Source organism: Canis aureus, chromosome 13 (assembly GCF_053574225.1).
Source record: "Canis aureus isolate CA01 chromosome 13, VMU_Caureus_v.1.0, whole genome shotgun sequence".
In the NCBI taxonomy this organism is placed as follows: Eukaryota; Metazoa; Chordata; class Mammalia; order Carnivora; family Canidae; genus Canis; species Canis aureus.
The window spans coordinates 7,719,629-7,734,868 of record NC_135623.1 but is presented as its reverse complement, the minus strand read 5'-3'; the positions used below and the strand labels follow the sequence as shown (position 1 = coordinate 7,734,868).

The 15,240-nt window shown below is 62.8% G+C and overlaps 3 protein-coding genes across 3 annotated transcripts; 2 read left to right on the top strand and 1 right to left on the bottom strand.

The window, feature by feature from the left end:
- Positions 1 to 215: 215 nt before the first annotated feature.
- On the top strand, positions 216 to 2,511 carry GUCA2B (guanylate cyclase activator 2B). The gene is made up of 3 exons (XM_077844367.1): positions 216 to 370; positions 1,545 to 1,731; positions 2,282 to 2,511. Exons 1-3 carry the CDS (start codon positions 263 to 265, stop codon positions 2,341 to 2,343), a joined length of 357 nt encoding a protein of 118 aa, XP_077700493.1. The 5' UTR covers positions 216 to 262; the 3' UTR covers positions 2,344 to 2,511.
- Positions 2,512 to 5,316: 2,805 nt separating this feature from the next.
- Positions 5,317 to 6,672, bottom strand: GUCA2A (guanylate cyclase activator 2A). The gene is made up of 3 exons (XM_077844365.1): positions 6,515 to 6,672; positions 5,809 to 6,004; positions 5,317 to 5,517 (listed from the first exon to the last, which is right to left on the bottom strand). The coding sequence occupies exons 1-3, from the start codon at positions 6,587 to 6,589 to the stop codon at positions 5,453 to 5,455; spliced, it is 336 nt and encodes a 111-aa protein (XP_077700491.1). The 5' UTR covers positions 6,590 to 6,672; the 3' UTR covers positions 5,317 to 5,452.
- Positions 6,673 to 11,825: 5,153 nt separating this feature from the next.
- On the top strand, positions 11,826 to 13,742 carry LOC144281529 (uncharacterized). The gene is made up of 2 exons (XM_077844364.1): positions 11,826 to 12,010; positions 12,473 to 13,742. The coding sequence occupies exons 1-2, from the start codon at positions 11,967 to 11,969 to the stop codon at positions 12,789 to 12,791; spliced, it is 363 nt and encodes a 120-aa protein (XP_077700490.1). The 5' UTR covers positions 11,826 to 11,966; the 3' UTR covers positions 12,792 to 13,742.
- The last annotated feature ends 1,498 nt before the right edge of the window (positions 13,743 to 15,240 follow it).

Sequence of the window (15,240 nt, the reverse complement as noted above, 5' to 3'; positions counted from 1 at the left end):
CTCCCACAGAGCACCCCCGACAGGTGCCTGCCACACAGTGTCCCATCCCTAGGTGCGCTGGGCCTCCCCGCCCTTATCACCCCCAGCCCCTTTCCTGGGAATGGGCTCCTGGCTTGTCAGAGAGACAGTCAGCTATCAACCCCACCCCAGCTGGCCAGTTAATGAGTGACCAGGGCACTGGAGCCTGGCCTATAAAGAGCTCCTCACCAGGAAGGCAGATGGGAGCCCGTGGACGGTGGCTGTGGGATACAGACAGAGCAAGATGCGCAGCAGGATGGTGTCAGGGCTCCTGTCCCGGGTGGCTGTGGTCCACCTGCTGCTGCTGCTGCTGCTGCTGCTGCTGCAGGACACACAGTCAGTCTACATTCAGGTGAGTCCCTCTGGCCACTGAGCCCTTTGCCTGAAGTGAGAGGCTGGGGTGGAGAGGGGATGCTAGGAAATTCATGGGCTATGGGGGAGCAAGGGCCCAGGGCTCACCCCAACACCGAATCACCCCAGGGACCAAGACAGTGGGTGGGTGGGGGCAGCCAGAGTGCTGATGGTGATGACGATGGTGATGATAGTGATAATAAACCACCGCTAGTCAGCATTGCTCTCTCAGAAGGCAGGTCCTGGTCAGAGGTCAGAAGGTGGAACAAGATGCAGTCCCTGCCCTTGAGGAGCCCGAAGGAGAGGGGTCTCCCCACAGCTCTCTATATTCACCCCATGTACGGGTGGATGGGGGATAGTCACCAGAAAGTTTCCCTGGCGGGTAACCGAGCTGACGTTGCAGGATGAGCAGGAGAGCCAGCCTCCGAGGACGTGGGCTGCTCCAGGCAGAGGGCACAGCGTGTACCGAGGCTCCTTCCAAGACGATGTGAAGCTGGAAGGAGTCACGGAAGCAGGGCCTGCCTGCAGGGTGGCAGGATGCCCCTGGGCAGCGAGGATGGGGAAGTCTGTGGCCCTGGGTGTCCGTCCTATTCCTGACTCTGGGTGAAGCCTCCCTGCCGGGGGTGGAGGAGAGTCAGCTTCCCCTGCAGCCCCGGCCTGGGAACCGGCCAGCTTGGGGTTGGGCATTTTACCATGTCAGTTCAGGGGGGATCACCCAGTTACTGAGTGTAGACTGACTGTGTGCCCTGCAGCAGCAGCAGCAGCAGGAGGACCACAGCCATCCCGGGCAGGAGCCCTGGCACCCAGTTACCCAGTGGCGATCACCCAGTGTGGCCTGGGTGCCAGGCGCTAGGGAGGCATCATTTGTCAGATGAGACTCAGAGTGTGGGACATACAGGTGCCAGCTGGGAAGAGCTGGGATGTGAACGGGGGTTCCACGGGTCTCCAAAGCCCATACCTTGACCCACTCTCCGCAGCGTCGCTGCGACCTCGTTTACAGGCGGGGGCCTGTGGTGCACTGGGGTGCGAGGTGCCAGGCACCAGCTCCCACCTCCCAGCTGTCCTTTGAGTGTGGCCTGGACCCTCCGTAAGAACAGGGAAGGCTCTGTGGGGTGCGCGGCGTCCTGGCCCGGGTCTGGATGCCATCTCATCTCCTCCCCCCTCCGGCCCCCTAGCACCAAGGCTTCCAGGTCCAGCTGGAATCAGTGAAGAGGCTGAGTGACCTGCAGGGGACGTGGGTGCCCAGCCCCCGCCTCCAGACCCAGAACCTCGTGCCCCCCGAGTGTCACCACCCGGCCCTGCCAACGGACCTCCAGCCCATCTGCACGACCAGGGAAGCTGCCAGCATCTTCCAGGCCTTGAGTGAGTATCCCCACCCCTACCAGCGTCCTGGCCCTCACTCTCTGTCCTCCCCACACTCCAGCTCCTCCACTTCTCGTGCTCTCTAGTAAGCCCCCAGGGGAAGGAGGGTCACGAAGCTCAGCCCCTGGCCTGCCCTGTTTGGGCACCGCACCCCACCCCAGCCCCCAGCGCCCCAGACCCTTGGTGGTCCTGGCAGACTTCCCAGATGGGAGGGAAGGGGACGCCGGGCAACGGACCTGTAAGCAGGGACTGCACTACAGTGGGGGGCACGGGGGGGGGCACGGGGTCTGGGAGGCTCCCAAGAGGAGGTGACATCTGAGCCGAAACATGAGGGAGGGAGCAGAGCCGGCCAGCGAATGTGGCCACTGACTGAGCACCCCCAGGTGCCTCCTCTCCTCACCACCCGTCAGCTGATACTGTCCATAGAACCCACGGGAAAACTCGGGCCTGCCCGCCCCAGGGAGGAGAGGCCCGGGACCTGACCCCCTGCCTGTTGAGAAGACGCCTCCCCTCAGGCCCCCCTTCCCGACGGCTCCTCTCTCCCGCCCAGAGGCCATCGCCAGCGACGACTGTGAGCTGTGCGTGAACGTTGCCTGCACCGGCTGCCTCTGAGGGGGCCGCTGCCCCGAGCCGAGCACCCCGCGCCCCCGGGGCTCCCGGGGTCATCGTCACCCAGCCGAGGCCCGAGCGGCCGGATGCGGAGCCGTGGGACACGTGGCTGGAGGGGCGTCTGGCCCCTGAGGAGGCCCTGCTGCCCAATAAAGATCCCCCACCTACCTACGCCCCAAGTCTGGCGTCCGTTTGTCCGCCCGGCGGCCGTGGGCACAGCTGCCTGGGAGGCCCAGGTGCCTGGGAGAAAGGTTGATTCCCTGAGGCTGCCGGGAGTTTCCCAGGCTATTTCCTAGAGGAGGGGGGAGCTGGGCGTGGAATGAGCCCCCCCCAATCCCAGGGCGGAGGGAGGGCGGGAAGCTGCCCCGAGGGTGGGGCCGCGGGGCTGGGTGGGTGCAGGGAAGAACCCGGGGTGGGTGCCTGCTGCCTCTGCCCTGGGGCTCCCGGGGGCCTCGGCCTTCACCCTTTACCTTCATCAGCTCCCCCTTCTCAGGCCCCCCAGGACCGTCTGTCCAGCTCCAGATGGGAGCCCCTGCCCCCCAGCCTGGAGGCCCGGGCATCATAATAGAGCCCACATCTAGGGAGCATTGGCTACAGCTGAGGCACTGTTCTAAGCTCACGGAGTCCTGGAAACAGGCTGGTGAAGTGGGACTAGTTACTAGTTACCAGTAACTAGTTACATTAGAAGTGTTGCTAATAGGGCAGCCTGGGGGACTCAGCGGCTTAGCACCGCCTTCAGCCCAGGGCCTGATCCTGGAGACCCGGGATCGAGTCCCACGTCGGGCTCCCTGCATGGAGCCTGCTTCTCCCTCTGCCTGTGTCTCTGCCTCTCGCTCTCTCTTCTCTGTGTATTCTCATGAATAAGTAAATAAAATCTTAAAAAAAGAAGTGTTGCTAATAACCACTCCACAAACAAACAAGGAGACCCAGGGAGAGCGAGAGGACGGACTAGACCAGGACCACGGGCTCAGCCACAGCAGGCTTCCTCCCAGGCAGGGCCCCCCACGCTCCGAACCACCAGCCCCATGGAGGACGCCTAGCAGAGGGGGCTCCGGGTTCTCGAAGCTGCGGCCAGCTCCTGGGCCTGTCCGCGAGGTGGGCTCGTCCACAGCCCCTGTCCCGGGCAGCCAGAGAGGAGAGCCAGGCGCAAAGGGGCCGTGCTCCCCGAACTCAGCTCACCAGGGCCAAGGCCACAGTGAACCCCCCCCAGGCCAGCTGTCCCCCTACAACTGCCCAGCTCTGCTGGTGAGCCCTGCAGCACCCCCCTCCCGCAGGCCACAAGCCCCAGAGCTCTAGCTCCTTCCTCTCCCTCACCCCACAGGCAAGGCTGGCTGAGGCCTTTGCAGTCCCTCCTGCGTCTCTCAGGCCCAACATGCCGAAGAAACACCACAGTGCTGCTCTGATGGGGGCCCCTTACCCTTCTGTGGCTCCCCAGTGCCCTTCTCTCAAGTCTAAACTGAGCCCACGCACCATTGAGCCCCGGCTCCCACTGCCCCCTTCAGCTGCGCTGGGTCCCCACCTGCCTGGGGAGGAGGCGGTGAAGGGAACTGCCTCTGACGGGCACCTGCTCGGCGCCAGGCTCAGGGGGAGCAGGGGCACAGGACGCGTAAGAGCAGCACCAGCAGAGCGCCCGCTACAGGGCCCCAGGAGCTTCTCCTGTGTTACCTTGGCTCAATCCTGCAAAGTGGGGATTGTTGTCATCCCTGTTTTACAGACAGGGAGGCTGAGGACTGGCTGCAGCCGGTGACAGGCTGTGCGGAGCCAGGATCCACACCCAGACTCCAGCCCCAGAGTGCGAGCAGTAAAGGACCCTGCCCCACCTGCGTCTCCCCAAACCCCCTGCAGCCCAGGGCGCTGCTGGGCTCTGTCAGGATCCCCATTGTCAGATGAAACCAAGTGGCACAGAGGGCTTCACAACTTGTGAGTGACATGGCCACGTCCAAACCCAGCCCTGTGTGCCTCCCGGGACCACCCCGTCCAGACCGGACCCCCCAGGGCCTCGGGCCTTCCTGCCTCTGTGTCTGCACCTACTCCACCTTCCAGAACGCCCTCTGCCTCCTGCCCTCCAGACTGGCTTGTGATGTCCATGCCAGGCCCACAGCAGTGGTGCAAAGGCCCGCCTCCCCTCCCACCTGCAAAGCCTCCCTGACCTGACCCTAAAGAGCCTCACCAGGCACTTCCCTACCACCCAACTCCCTGAGAAATGCCTCTTTCCCGGTCCCCCTAACTTTGCTCACAGGCAGCCCTCTTAACGGCCTCGGCTTGAGCCTGGTTTCCAGCTTTTTTTGTTTTCACCATTTATTGAACTCTGTTCAGCCCCGGCCTGACCTGCGCCCGCACAGCATCCCCGATCCCGGGCTACCCCACCCCTCCGCGGGGCAGGTGCTGTTGCACTCCCGAGTTTACGGCGGGGGGGGGGGGGGGGGGGGACTGAGGCACAGAGAGGGCAAGCGGCTTTCCCAGCACCGCACGGGATGTGGGAGTGTGGGAGCGCCGAGGCTGGCCTGCGGAGCTGCGGCTTTCCCCGCGTGGGTGAGAGCCTCCCGCACCCACGGGCGCCGTGCGTTTCCCCACGACAGGCTTGCCCAGGCCCCGAAGCCCCCGTAGGGCAGAGGGCAGAGGCCTGCGGGGCCACGGCCGGTCAGGGTGCCCTCCCAGCACCCCGGACAGGGCGGGAGCGAGAAGACCCTCCTGGGAGGGGAGGGACATGTGATGAGGCCAAGGGAGCCCAGCCTTGGGGCCTCGGGAGGGGCTGACCTGCTGACCTGGGGGGGGGGGGCAGCCCCGGGACATGCAAAAGTGAAGAAGGTCTGCAGGCTGGGGGCCTCTGGGCCTGCGCGGGGTGGCAGCCCCCTCCCGGGGCGGGGTGCAGGGGCCTCCGGGGGCGGGGTGTGCAGGGCCTCCCGGGGCAGGGCAGGCACCCACCACGCCGGCGCCCAGCCCACCGGCGGAGGAGGAAGGAAGCGACACCAGGAGGACTCTGGGAACTGGTTTATTGGCGGCGGGTTGGAGGGATCCTCGGGGGGCACCGGCAGCTCCTCGGATGGGCCAGGGCCCGGGCTCCCCAGGGCGCTCCCCAGGCCCGGTGCTCCGGTGCTCCGAGCCGGCCGTCCTAGCACCCGGCGCAGGCGGCGAAGGCACAGATCTCGCACGACCTCGGGTCCTGGGCGATGGACGCTGCGCAGGAGACACGCGGCGCCGAGGGGGTCAGAGCCCCGCTCCCCGCGCGCCGGGGCCTGGACGGCCGCCCCCGGGACCCCGGGAGGACCCAGGCCCGCCCCCCCGCCCGGAGCGCTGAGGCCGCGCAGAGCCGGCCAATCACCGGGCGCAGCGAGGAGCGCAAAAGTAAGCTCCGCCAATCACAACCCGGGACGGCCTCCGGCAGGTCCGTCGGGCCCGCCAATCAGAGCGCGCCCCCCTCAGGGCGGCCAATCAGGGAGCTCCGCCCCGCCCCCCGCCCGGGCTCACCCAGCCGGCCGAGGATCTCCGGGGCGTTGGGCTCCTTGCAGAGCGGCCTGAGCTCTTCGGGAAACTGGAGGTGGCTGCAGGCTCCGGGGAGCGCGGGGCCGCCTCGCTTCCTGCCGCTCCGCATGCTGCGCTCCTGGAGCTCCCCGAGGGCCTTGAGCTTCTTCACTGACTCCAGAGGGAAGGAGAAGTCTCCGTCCTGAGAGACACGTGTCGGCGCGTGGGGCCGGGCTGCAGCCTGCCAGCCTGCCCCGGGGCGTCCGCACCCGCCCGACGCCCAACACCCAGGCCGCTGCTCTGGCCGAGAACGGGGCTGGGGAGTAAGGGCTAGAATGGGTTCTAGCTCCTTCACTTCCCAGCCGTGTGCCGAGGGAGGGCCTTCTCCGAGGCTCAGTTTTCCTCCTCCGAAAAATGGGACTGAGCATCCCCATTTTCCCAGGGTGACCATCAGGCTTCCCGTGAGCAGCCTGGCTCGTGGCAGCCGCTCAAGAAATTGGCTAATCACCACCCCCCCCCCCCCCCCCGGCCTTTCCTAAATGGTATTTCTCCTCTCTCCTCCAAGTGTGAAAGGGGAAAGGGGTGTGGACGGGACAGGTTCCTGAGAAAGAGCCACACTTGAGACATACCCTCTGCTCCATCCCCAAGGGGACAGGCCCTGGGCCCTGGGCGCAGAGAGCCAGCGGGGCCCGGGGAGGGACAGAGGATGTACCTGCACGGTGACTCCCTCTGCCAGGACAGCCCAGGCCCCAAGGAGGCACAGTGCAGAGAGCAGGAAGGTGTTCATGGCAGCAGTGGCCAAGAGGGAGGAGCAGTTGGTTCTGGATGCCAGAGGGAAACAGTGGGGCTTTTTAACGAGGGCTGGGTTACTGAGTAACCTGGGAGCCTCGTCAGCACCTCATGGGCTTTCCCATCAACTGGGGCCTGATCAGATAAGGCTAAGACAGCCTTGCAGATAAGAGATCAGTCCCTGAGGCCGACAGAGTCCCAGCCCCGCCCTGGGCTCCCACTTTTCCCCACAGCCAGGCGAGGTCCTGCACTCGTTCGCCAAGCACACACACTCACTGACCCCCGCTCCCGGGGTCCAGGCCCCGCACTGGGGTAGGCCTGCACTGGGGTGGGCCTGCAGCCCCAGGCCAGCCCTTAAGGAGGGAGAGGGGTCCACACAGTGGCGATGCAGGGTGATCAGGTGAGAGGGGGGTGGTGGTGGGTGCGGGAGCCGCCTCATCCAGCCCAGGGCTTGGGGAGTTCAGGATGATTTCCCAAAGGAGGTTGTGTCAGCACTGAGTTCTGGAGAGTGGGTGGCATTTTCTTAGAAAAGGGGCGGGGGATAGGCCATTTCTTGCAGAGGATGCTCCACGTAGGACACCCAGGAGGGAAACAGGTCTGGATTATTCAGGAGAGTGTGAGTAGTTCAGCCTTGGGAGGAGAGGGGGTTACAAGAGGGTTTCACATGATGAGAGATGAGCTGTAGGCCAAGGTAGCTACCAGGTTGGGCCACTATGACTTCGAGGAAGGGCTCAGCTCTGCTGTCCCGTGGGCCTGGGTTCAAGTCCTACCTGCTGCATGATTTTTTTTTTAGATTTTATTTATTTAGGGATGCCTGGGTGGCTCAGTGGTTGGGCGGCTGCCTTCGGCTCAGGTTGTGATCCCAGAATCCAGGATCGAGTCCCGCATGAGACTCCTGCAAACAGCCTTCGGGACTCGATCCTGGGACTCTGGGATCACACCCGGAGCCGAAGGCAGATGCTCAACCACTGAGCTACCCAGGTGTCCCCCGCAGCATGATTTTAATGTGTGTGCACTTGGGCAAATTGTTTCTCCTCTCTGAGCCCCAGCACCCCTTGGGGGTATTAGTCAATTATTATTAGTCAATAATACTAATAACACCTACCTTGTGGCCTTATTCTGAAGATCAGATGATGTAAAAATGCTTCACTCAGTCCCTGGCACACAGAAAGCACTCAGTAAACGGTCATCCCGTTATTATTATTTTTATCACTAGCAGCAGCAGCTCCTGGCTGATGACCACCTGCTCATCTGAGCCACAGCCTGTCCTCATCCTGTGCCGACCCTGCCTGCCCGTCAGCCTCAGATTGTCCTAGAAAGAACTCCTCCCCTCTCCCTCCCAATACCCTTGCCCCTGCTCCCCTAACCTCCCTTGTTTCTGTCTTCCAACTACCCGTCCCATGTGTGCTCCCCCTTCTGCTCCCCTTCTTCCCCTACTAGAGCAGCGTAATCCCCCAACCCTGACTTTCTTACCAGGCTCACCTCGCCCACCCTTCCTGAACATGCCTCCCTGCCTTTGAACGGGCGGTCTTAGCTGCCTGGAAGTCCTTTCCACCCTCGTCACTAGCTGAACTCCTACTCAAACTTTAAGGCCCAGGCCAAATAACCCCCACTGCATGCCCAGCTAAATAACATCTCTTCGTTCCCGAAGAACCAGATACATTCCCCCACTGGGGATCTTGTTGCGTAGGATTACCCGGCTGTGTATTTCTGCCCCTCTAGACTCTGACCCTCGGGCTCAGTGTGTGTTCCTTGTGTTCTGTTGTGAGCAAGGTCCCCAGGATACAGAAGAAGGAAAGCCCTGGGAGCTCCAGTGTCCTGATGGGCAAACAAACCAGGCCAGAAGCCTGGCCAGCTTGAAGGAGGGGGACGGGGCAGGGTGGAGGGAGTCAGTACTGAAGAAGGGGCTGGAGGAGCCGAGGCTGATAAATGGGGTCACGTCCAAGGGAGGGGCAGGAAACACCTGCTCTATCTGCCCTCCTAGGCCAGTGCTCAGAGCGAGGGGGCACTTCCCTCCCCTGTGTGTGTGTGTGTGTGTGTGTGCGCACGCGCGTGCACCCTGAAGTGGGGGGCGGGGGTGCAGCCACGTGGTGGCCTCTGCTAGCTGAGCGCTGGGTGGGGGCACGCAGCAGGGGAGGGGGGGATGGCATGGGCTCTGTTAGGGTTATGGATGGGGCCCGGTGGAAGGTGAGACTAGACACTGGCACAAGGGTGGAGTTTGCTGTCATTGGGGTGGACGTGAACCCTATGTAGAGATCTGGGGGACAGCTGAGGTTGGCCCTGGGACTGAGCTGGGGTGGCTGGAGTCCAGCCGGGTTAGGGTGAGAGCTGGGGAGGGTCAGCCTGAGGTCCTGGGCTGGGGTTGGGGCTCGGCCGGGGCAACATGGAAGAACAGTTAGTGGGAGGCGTTCAAATCAGGACTCCAAGTGGGGTTTGAGTCCAGGGCATAGGAGCCAAGGGCTGGTGGGTGTCAGGGTTCGGTTTGGAATTGGGGAGCTGCTGGGGTTGGGTTGATGTCGGGATTGCAGGCGCTGTGGAGGCTGGTCAGGGTCAGGTTTGGGATCAGGGTTGGGTCGGTGTGGGGCTCAGGCGAACTGAAACATAACTGACATTAAGGATGGGGCTTGGCGGCTGCTGTGGGCTGGAGGGGGCCTGCCCGGGCTTCCAGTCCCTCCCCTCCCCGGCTCTGAGGGGCTGAGGGGCTTGGGCTCCTAACGCCTGCGCCCGCAGCCCCCGAGCCAGCCCTACCTGGAGCCAGGCCTACCTGGAGCCGGAGCCTGGGGGAGGGGCTGGGGAGTGACGTGGTTCCCGCTGTGGGAAAGAGGAAACGGCTCCTAGGACTCGCACCTTTGGGCCCTGCCCTACTAACTCCACCTCCGACGTCGGCCTGGGAAATGGGAAGCAGCTACCCTTCCCGTACCAGCCCCGGCCCAGGTGTGAGTTTGGGCGGCCTCCCCGCGCTCCTGGGTGCTGGATCTTGGGGCCCTTCCAGAACCCCGTGTCCACATCTGAGCCCCGAGGCATTGGCCCAGCCCCTCCACACCCCTCTTCACTCCCTGTGGGCAGCAGGTGGGGTGGGGGTGCTGGGCCTCCCACATCCACGGCCGCCTCTTCCGGCAAACTGGCTCCTCTGTAGCCTTGCAGGCGGTGCCGCCTCGGGGCCGGCCGCCCCACACCTCCAGGAGAAAGCCCAGGCTCCCTGGCCTGGCCTTCAAGGCCCTTCAGGGTCAGGCCCCGCTCACTCCTTCACCGGGATCCCCAGAAGCGCCCCGAGGAGCGGCCCGGGGAAGGAGGGCCCCCCTGGTGTCGGTGACAGTCCCAGCCCCTCCAGGGAACGCTGCGTGGCCTTTCCCACACTCCGTCTCTACTGTCTGAAAACTGTAGACAAGGAGCGGCTTTCCGGCCATCAGGGAGCGTCCCCTCCGGCCCCAGCGCCGGCAGGGTGGCTGGAGAGCACCCCGGCTCCTCCGGCTGCAGCACCTCCCAACCTCTGTCTCCCCACTTGCCTCTGAGCTCCTGAAAGCAGAGCCCGGCTCACGGTGGGCACGACCCCGACTCCGACGGGCCTGGCACCTGCAGTGGGTGCTGCTGGTCCATCGCAGGTGGCCCAGTGGCCCGGGCCCAGCTCTGCTTCCTGGCGGGCCAGAGGCCCCGGGTGACCGCAGGACAAAAGGCCCAGAACGGAGCCCACGCAGGCACGAGTCTAGAGACTTCCATGCTGATCTGCGTGACCTTGAAGAGGGAGGGTGCGGCTCACAGGTCACAGCCTCCCCATCCTGCTTGTAAACGTGTCCTGGAGGGTGTGTGACATGCTCTGGTTCCTCCAAGAGCCCAGAACTGTCCGGGGAAGACTTGCAAGCCAGCTGGGGATCTGTGAGGAATAACTGCAGAGCTCCATTTTATCGGTGGCTAAACGGAAGCTCACAGAAGCCAGGACTTTCCCAACGGCGCACGCGCGGGCGCCGGGTACGGTTGTCCTGGTAGCGCACAGCGCGGGGCACCCGGACGGCAGAGAGGTGGCTGGCTACCCGGCCTCGGGGAAGACACAACTTTCCCCATTCATGGCCGGGTGTGCTTGGCAGTAGCTGAAAGTCCCAGAGCAGAACCAGGTCTCACGGGACGCCTGGGGGCTCAGCGGTTGAGCGCCTGCCTTCCGCTCGGCGTGACCCGGGTCCTGGGATCGAGGCCCGCATCGGGCTCTCCCCGGGGAGCCTGCTTCCTCCTCGGCCTGTGTCTCTGCCTCTCTCTGTCTCTCGTGAATAAATGAATAAAATCCTTTAAAAAAAAGAAGCAGCCAGTTCTCACGAACTCCAAAGACACATTTACTCGGTCCATACCCCCTACATGTCCTCCCGGCCCCGGCCCCGGCCCCGCATCTTGAAGGGAAGGAAGAAGACGGGAGCAGCTGCTGAGTCGCACCCCATGAAGTAGCTCCGTGGTGCCCACTTTACAGAGAGGAAACAGCTTCTCGGAGGAGAGGGCCCAGCGCTACCCAGAAGAGGATGGAGTTGGACCTCGAAGGCCATTGGCTTGACCCGGCGGGGCTGGGCTGGCGGCTGGCGGCTGGCGGCCGGGGCAGGTGGCCAGAGCTCCCTCCCGCAGCCCTAGGCGCTCGGGGCCTTGACCTCACCCCAGAGGCCCCAGGCCCGGGGAGGCCGCGGCGGGACGCCCACCGGGAGCTGGGGCCAGGTGAGGATGCCTGCCGGACGCGGGGCGCCGCCGGGGCCTCGAGCCGGGCCTCGATGGAGGGACACGGTCTGGACCCACAGGGATGGGGGCCGAGGCCGCGGGTGCACCGGTGGGGGGGCGCTCCCCGGGGGGCGGGCCAGGTGGAGGCAGATGTGGGACGGGCTGACACCAGCAGGGAGGAGCGGCCAGGGGCCGGGCCGGACGAGAAGGGGGAGGAATTCCTTGGTCCACGCAGGCCTGACCCCAACGGAGGCCGGACGCCCGCTGTCTCCCAGGCAAGTGACCCCAGGCTGTGGGCCCCTGGGGGTGGGGGGCCCAGAAGGCTCGGGAAGGGGAGGGAGGCTGAGTTGGAGCCGGAGCCACCTGCCCCCACACAGCCGGCTGCAGGCCCCTAGTCCGGGCAGGGACGGTTCCCACAGGAGGGCTGGGAGGCGCCCTCGGCGGCAGGACGTTGCCGCTCCGACCTCTGGGGGCCCTCTGGGGGCCGGGGCAGAGAGGGGCATCGCCCCGCCCTGTGACGTCAGCCCAGGCTGCTCCGGGCCGGGCGGGGCGGGCGTGGTGGCCCCACGGAGGCCAAGGGCACCGGGCGGGTCGTCCGGCCTCACTCGCTGGCTGTGACCCGCTGGCTGTGACCCGGGCAGGGGCCCTCACGCCTCTCCACGGCCCTGGCACTGGCACTGTCGGCGATGAGCGGGACAATGACGCGACCTGCCGGGCAGCGGGGGCTTAGGTCAGGTAACCCACGGGCTCCCGCACTGGGCAGGTCCTGGCGAGTGACAGCAAGGGTCACTCTACGGGGGGGGTGTGCGGGTCACCAAGGCCTGGAGGGCGCGCTGGGGGCTGGGGCCTCCGCACCTGCACCTGCGACTCCGGGGGAGGCGGGTGGCCTCGGGGGCTCGGAGGGGTTGGGGTTGGTGGGGTGACCTCTGCCATCCTGCCCTGGGAAGGGGGGGCAGCGGCGCAGAGGCAGCTCCGGAGCGGGCCCCATCGGGAGGCTTCCTGACGACACCCAGGGGGCTCCTTGGCTCCCCCAGCATGCTCTGATTGGAGAGAAGATTCTGGGGCCTGGCCGCTGGGCTCCCTAAGGCCCGGTGGGGAAGGCCCTTCAGTAACTGGAAGGGCACACAGCTGGCGGCCACGCGCCCTCTGCCGGCCGCTGCCGCTCACTGCAGCCTCGCTGCTCTGGTCTCAGGGCCCGGGCTCTGCGCAGAGCCGTGGGCGGCACATCCAGTGACCGGGCGGGCGGTCGGGCTGGGCGGCCTCCGTTTGAAATCCCAGGTCTGCTGCGGCTCCTGCTATCATCATCATCACCATCACCACCGCCGCCACCACCATCACCACCCCCATCACCATCACCGCCACCGCCATCAGCACTGCCACCGCCACCACCGCCGCCGCCACCCCCACCCCCATCACCGCCACCACCCCCACCCCTACTGCCACCACCGTCACCACCACCACCACCACTACCATCACCACCATCACCATCATTGCTACTACTGGGAGGATGACCCTGGCAAGTGTACGGCTCAGATTCTTCATTTACAACCGGAGCTTGAGAATACCATCTAGCACCTAGCTGTTTTGAAGAGTAAATACGACCTACAAGGCGCAGCTGGGAGAAGTAATATTAATAAAGGGTAGCTGTGTTCTGTACTTCTGGGGTCAGCATCACGTAGGGACGCTGCTCTGAGTGGGAGGCTGGAGAGGGCCCTGCTGCAGCTGCCCGCCAGGTGTGTGCTCTGCACGTGCTGACTAGTCACCATCAACGGGAGGGAGACACACAGGGAGGTCAGTTCAGAATCACTCTTGAAAACCCTTTAGGAAGGAACCACGCTGGGGACAAAGACCCCGTGTCTCAATAAGGCCAACACGGCCAGTTTTTCCAAATGTGGGTTACAGTCTGCCTTTGAAGTAGCTGACTTGGGGCCAAAGGCCATGTTATGTAGAACACGGGTGTCTTCATCCACTGGGGTCGCCCGGTGACACAGGTGCTCACACACACGGCACAGGGTGGCAGCCCCCAGTGACATCCGGCCTCAGGTGGCTATTCAGTACCTCCGTCCTCCCTCTTTGGCCACGTGTGTACGACTGCCCCGGAGAGCTCTTCTGAATGCACGCCGGATGCAGCTGTGATGTGCCCGCCTCTCTTCTGTAAAATGGGACAGTAACAGTGCTGCAGCAAGATTCCTGCGCAGGTCAAGTAAGACAACGTGTGAAGGAATTTTAAATTCCTGTTAAATGTATGATGCTCTCTACGACTCCCTTTCCCCAAATCTTCCCCTAGACATGTGACTGAACAAGTCACTTCCCTCTCTGGGTCTGTGTTCTCCACAGGAAGATGCAGGGGCTGTAAGAGAGGATTTCAAAGAGCCCTTTTGGCCCGAAGCCTTCGAGATAGTCATGATTCTAGGCAGTTTAGATGCAGTCGACCCTTCCACAGCCCTTCAGAGGCACTGCTAATGACCAAAATTTACCTGTAATGTGAGGTGGGGGGGGGGGGGGGACGACAGTTCCTCACTGCAAGAGACACATGCACTGGTGGGTAGGCATTACCTCTGGCCTTGGGAAAATTTCCTTTTGGAAGGCAATAGGGTAAAAAACAAATGAGCTTTGGAGTCAGGCCCAGACTGAATCACCCCAGATTCTCTATTAGCTATGACAACTAGGGCAAGTTAACCTTTCTGAGCCTCAGTTTCCCCAACTGTAAAGTTGCAACAAATAGCTTTTCCTGGCAGTGATGTATGGGTTCAGTTAGAGATAGCAAGAGGCCCTGGGCAGGATTATGGGATTGGTAGGAAACCCTCCTCTGCTTGAGTTAGGCAGGGTGACGCTTCAGGTCCACTTCCACCAGTACCGTTGGTCTGCCCAGGAGTTAGCCTCTGAACCTGTTTCCACATCAATCAAGTTGAGAACTCACCACTTATCTCATATGATTGCCCTGCTCATATGAGAGGTATGCTCTCATTATGGTGATGAGACCATAATGGTAAAAATGGTAATTTTTGGTAATGGTAAAAAAAATTTTACCAGCAAACCGTCCCTTCTTCAGCTTCCATTCCCCCCATGGTAGTCTAGCGTCCATGCCTGGCTCAGAGCAGTGGTATAAATAGAAAAACCTTCTCCTGTCTGTTCAGGACCGTCTGAGGACTCAACTCCAGTAGCCCATGCTAGGCTGAGGCCTTCCTGGACCGCTGCCTCAGCCCTCACCATAACCTAACTCCTCACCACCAGAATCTTGCCTTGCCAGGGCGCACCTTTGGGGCAGCTTCCCCGGGCCGTTCCCCTGGGCTGGTGTCCGTCGCCTGTCCTGGGTTAAGTCTGCACCCACTAAAGGCAGGAGTCGTGGCTTTCTCACGGGAAGGGTGACAGAGTGTGTGTGCTCAGCCAATGTTAAGCTCCACTTTCACTTTTGGGTGGTAGCCCTCTGGGAAGGCACATCTGGGGGCAGGAATGGGGTCAAGGACACAGGGAGTAGGGGAATTTCTTGAAAGTAAGAGGATGGTGTAAAAGAATCAGGTGACCCGGATTCAAACCCAGCTCTTATCACTTCTAATAAAGGATCTGGGTAAGCCACTGTACTTCTGAGTCGGAACCATCCTGGGAGATGAGGATAACAGTATCTACTTAGCACAGCACTTGGCACATGCTGAGTGCTTTTTCATGGCCCAGGTACTGTTCGAAATGTTGAAATGCATTAGTTAATTTAATCCCACTACAACTCTAGGAGAAAGGTATTACTATCCCCTCATTTTGAAGGCATTCCAAATGAGGAAAATGAGGCTCAGAAAAACTCAGTCCCCCAAATTCACAGAGCTAGTGAGATATTCCTAAAGGCAGCAACGCATGGGACACGATCTCTAAGGCCGTAAGGACTGTCTGCAAGTTTCTGCATCGGGACTGGCTCCAGTCTTGCTCCCTCGATTATAGCGAATGACACAGGCCAACTGGTGTTGAGAA